We start from the raw sequence: 5036 nt of genomic DNA on the forward strand, positions 1-5036 counted from the left end.
CAGAGAGAGTCAATTATCATATGGTTTCACTTATTTGTGGAGCATAACAAATATCATGGAGGACAAGGGGCGTTAGAGAGGAGTAGGGAATTTGGGTAAATTGGAAGGGGAGGTGAACCATGAGAGACTATGGACTCTAAAAAACAGCTGAGGGGTTTGAAGTGGCGGGGGGGTGGGAGGTTGGGGTACCAGGTGGTGGGTATTATAGAGGGCACGGCTTGCATGGAGCACTGGGTGTGGTGAAAAAATAATGAATACTGTTTTTCTGAAAAAAAATAAATTGGGAAAAAAATAAATAAATAAGTAAATGACTTTTGATGTTGCTCAATGTTATTTTTTATTGGAAAACAAACAAAATGATTAAGGATGAGAAAGAGATGGTACACGTAGTAAGTAGTTGAGTTAAATCAAATGAGGGGACATTGTGGCTGAGCCCAGCAGGATCAAATGCAGAAGGCCCAGGCTAATTCCATTTTAGTAATATTTCAACCCAATAGTTTCTTTATGTTCCTGTAAGCTTTTTTAAACTGTTATTTATTTCATTCCACCACCCTGCAAGAAAATAAAATATATTGTCAATAGGGTTTCAAAAAAAGATGAAGAATGTGGCTTCTTTCTTGGAAATCTGCAAGGAGACTAACAAAAGTCAAATGGCACTAAATTCCATGGAGTCAAAGGAATATGACATGTTCATCCCTCCCCAAAAAAACAGGTTTTACAACCTAGACAGGAGCCTAGGGAAGCTCTAAGTTTAGAGAGAGCATGAAGTAAGCCAATATGCATTCATTTTCCTTCCACTAGAGCACAAAGCAACCCGTCTTCTTCTCAAAAGGTATTACTCCTTTCCCACCCACCCACATTGGCTGCCACTGCACATCCTTGACCAAAGTGAAAAACAATGGCCCCAATACTGAAGACTATAAGCCATATTTGAAAATGTTTCCTCAAGACTTTAAGTACAAATCCAATCTCTCCCATATGTTCAGGGGAAAGAAAGTCTTTCATTGTAAGTTTTCCATTTCTTCATCTTTACAGTGTTTACTTGGTAATGTCTCTGAGATTTAAATTACATTGATATGTGAATTATATACTGAAATCTCTGGCATATGTCCACACTCAACAAATTTTGTAACTGACGTTCCATGAGTGTTGAAGGACAGGAAAGACGAACCACAACTAGGAAAACTGTACTATCTTGAGCCTCAAAGAATGTTCAAATTCCCAGAAATATCCTAAATGATGCTCAGAAGCTTCTGCTTCAAAGAAGCATCATTTTAGAACTGTTGTCTATTTTTGGAAAAGTCTTTCAAAGAAACAGAAACTTTTTTGATGAAAAAGAAAAACACAAGCATAAACAGTAACCTGGTTCCAAGGAGAAACTTACTGTGGTCTTTTCAATGGTATTTCTACCAAGATTAATTTTCACTATGAAATGCTAGTGTTTCAAGACCATGCAAGTAATAATAGTGGACAAGAGGTTGCAAACTCAGGCTTCTCTAAGATCTAGCTTACTTGATTTTTTAAATCAAAAGGAATTAGAGAATAATGAAAACAGAGTTTTCTCAGGGCTTCACCCTCCCATCCTCCCCAACACCCAACTCTTCCTCATAAGAGAGTCTACACTAACAATAGAATCCCAAGAAACAAGAAACCCAGGAGACCCATAAAGAAATCATTTAGATGAGTAGAACTTACTCCTGCGAGTGGTGGTTTGAGCAGCACTGGTTGTGGAGCCAGGGGCTGCAGTGGTGGCGGCTGCAGTGGTGGCCTCAGCAGTGGTGGCCGCAGCTGTGGTGGCCGCAGCTGTGGTGGCCGCAGCTGTGGTGGCCGCAGCTGTGGTGGCATCAGAGGCACCTGAAGTTAGGAGGAAAATATACAACTGAAACACTTGTGCCCCAGGAAACAAAATTTGTCCCACCTAAGTTTGGAGGTACATTCCCCGTTCTAAATTCATCTCTGCAAATGTCAATAATCTTGTCATACCCTTAGCCTGGCTACCCACTTTAGCCTCATTCTTCGTATCCCTACCTTGTAGCACTGAAAGATTTGGGTTTCCCTACAAAGACTGTGACATTAAGAGAAGATACAAGGAAATACTTTCTCCCAGGGCTGAGCACAAAACACCAAATTCATACGTGTTCCAATTTTCAGGGATCGTGGCTCAGAGGCCACAAGAGAACCCTTAGTGGGCTGAATTTCTGGTGCCCTCCCATGGGCTAATTTGAACTCTTTAGTTTCCACTGCAGCATGAATGAATGTGAGTAGTGGGGTATAGTCTACTTCTCTATACTAGAGAAGAGAAGAAAGAATAAGATTATGTATCTTACATTAGACCAATAGGATCTCCTTTCTTTGAAAGAAGCACAATCCCTTCCCTCAAGTTCCAGCCTGAAATGGGATTATATTTGTATGGTCTGTTGTTCAACTTAGACTCCATCTGTTAGAGAAATATCTAGGTGAGCCACATTAGACATAAGAGGAGACATTAATGCTATTCTGGCAAGGATAAAGTAAGTAAATGTTCCATCAATCATCCCATGTTCATGGCAAGATTAATGGCCACTATCACTCTCTACACCTTACACCAGAGCTTCTAACAAATGGGCAAAATCAGACCCTACATTTGTAAGTTACATTTAACTCAACAAGGGTATCGATCATTCTCCATACCCACACCCTGGCCATGTTTTCTCAGTCCTCGTTCAGGAGAGAGGACAGTGTTTTCCCCTGGCCCCGCATGGGGCCATATAAGACATATGGTTCAGTGTGTGAGATCTGACCAGTTTATTCCCTTATGATCAAAAGACACAGGTCCCCAACTGTGGAGGACAAAAAGAGAACTCTCCCTCATGTCTTCATGAGCACAACAGCACACATGGCGTTGGACATATGGGACACTATGGGAGAAACCCAAGAAAGGGGTTTGGTCCACAATCTTGGGTTTCAGATCACAGAAGGAAAACACACTTCAGCCTGGAAATAAAGCATATATACCATTACAAAGAACATCCTGCTACTTCAGCCCTACATTCTACAGTTTGCATTCCACACTCTCATGTGCTCTAATGCCCACACTTCTACATCATCTTCAGCGTCTACATTCTCTTCCATCATTTTGAGACTTATTAATCCCTCTTTTCTCACTAGCCATGTATTCATCCCAGCAATTTATGGTAATCACCATAGTAAAAACGCTTTACATGCATCTCCCTGAATTCACAGACCACAAATTCAGACCACCTTACCTTGTCATTTCTGCTACAGGACAATGAATAATAATCCACAATTTATGTCAATCCATGCCAGAGAATTTATATTCTCTAATAATGTATAAGAAATCAACACATATTTCTATGTTCACAATGAACTTTAGAAGCAGCAGTGTGGCTTTTCCAGTCTTCTGCTTTGGAGTCTCTATAACCTGTCTCATATAGCAGCTTTGAGAATAAGATGGCTGGGAAAACACTCAAGAGAGGAAGGTACAAGCGAAGACTTACCAGTAGAGCTACCAGATGGAGCACTGGTTGTAGACTCTGAAAGAGAAAAAGAAAAAATAGGTGAAAGTTGAATACCAGTTTGGGGGTTAATAAGGGATGAGAGAATATGGACAATATTGCAGGTTTTCACAATTGAACCTTGGGCTTTCCTACACTTGTTGAGCACAAAAACACACAGATTATATGAAACCCACAAAACCCCACAAAAAACATAACACATCTCCATTGTGCTTCCCTGATACCAACTTCAGATGACCTTATTAAATATATTGTTCTGAACTAATGTTGAAGTTGCAATCTGAGTTTAAAACTGAGCAAAGACCTGAATGAATTGTCAAAGCCTAAGAGTCCTCTCTATCTTGAGTGGTCAGGCAAAATGGGAATGGAACAGGGTAGTGGAATAGAGGGGGCCAGCATTCTAAGCCCCTCCAAACCCACATCCACACAGAATTTATATCATGATGTCCCCTTGCTCCGCCTTATTTAAGGTAAGTATCTTTACTTACGTCCTGAGACCAGGAAGGTGGAAACTGCCACCAGTACCAGCATCGCCAAGACCTTCATCCTGGTGAAAAGATTAGCAGGGAGCACAGAGAAGAAAGTGTCAGAGCTCAGGAGGATGTAGGACTCTGACTCCAGCAGGCTACATCCAGACATTATATAGGCAAAGGGCACCAATCAGGAGTTGCCAGATCAGAATCTGGGCCAGTTAATTTTAAGAAATGTTGGTATTCAGAGAAACCACTGGAGAGTCAACAGCACAGCCAAAGTCACTTTGGAAAGGTCACAACTTCAGTCCCTTGATTCTGACATGGGTTTCAGGTCAAGAGTTTTCTATTTGAACATTTGCCAGAAAACTACTTTGTTTCCAGGCTTCCTCTCACCTTGTAGGATAGAGTGGCACCATGCTTACCTCCTCTGCTGACAAGCAGGAGGAGTCAGATACCAAGCCTTGCAGGATTGCTGAAACCTGCAATGCTCCTTTCATACACATTAGATGTTGGACACCTACATCTTTCTTAGCCCAAGGTTTCCCAAAAGCAGAATCATCAGGGAATGGCAGCTTCTTTCAGAACTATCCACCTAGATCAGGCTGTACCTTCCTCCAGCAATGGCCTCCCTCACGTACATGTAGGTAGTGTCATCTGACATTCATACACAGTGAACCCACACTGACAGGCTTTCTATGAATTTAATCACTTCTTGTGGAAAAATTCACAAAGAGAAAGAAGATAGAAAATGAAACAAACATTTGTTAATTAAGACATGAATCAATACCTTCATGCAATAAATATTTATTGACTGCTATACTTTAGAGAAATGGCAATGAATAAAACACATAAAAATGCTACATGACACATACAATTGTGGGAATTCACCCACTGAAAGTAAACAGAAAGGAAGAAAGGGATAGAGAGAAGGGAAGACAGGGAAGGGAAACAGTGTGTAGTTTGTAAAATGATGAGACCTAATAAATAATAATACAAGAAAGAAGGAGAGTATCACTGCAGACAGAAAGTAAGGTTACAATCTTAGATA

The 5036-nt window shown here is 40.7% G+C and overlaps 1 protein-coding gene across 1 annotated transcript; it reads right to left on the reverse strand.

The window, feature by feature from the left end:
- Positions 1–312: 312 nt before the first annotated feature.
- Positions 313–4142, reverse strand: LOC122891334 (endo-beta-1,4-glucanase D-like). The gene is made up of 4 exons (XM_044226920.1): positions 4004–4142; positions 3498–3533; positions 1696–1854; positions 313–552 (listed from the first exon to the last, which is right to left on the reverse strand). Exons 1-4 carry the CDS (start codon positions 4059–4061, stop codon positions 503–505), a joined length of 303 nt encoding a protein of 100 aa, XP_044082855.1. The 5' UTR covers positions 4062–4142; the 3' UTR covers positions 313–502.
- Between the last annotated feature and the right edge of the window lie 894 nt (positions 4143–5036).

The sequence above is a fragment of the Neovison vison genome, chromosome 12 (genome assembly GCF_020171115.1).
Source record: "Neovison vison isolate M4711 chromosome 12, ASM_NN_V1, whole genome shotgun sequence".
Lineage (NCBI taxonomy): Eukaryota > Metazoa > Chordata > Mammalia > Carnivora > Mustelidae > Neogale > Neogale vison.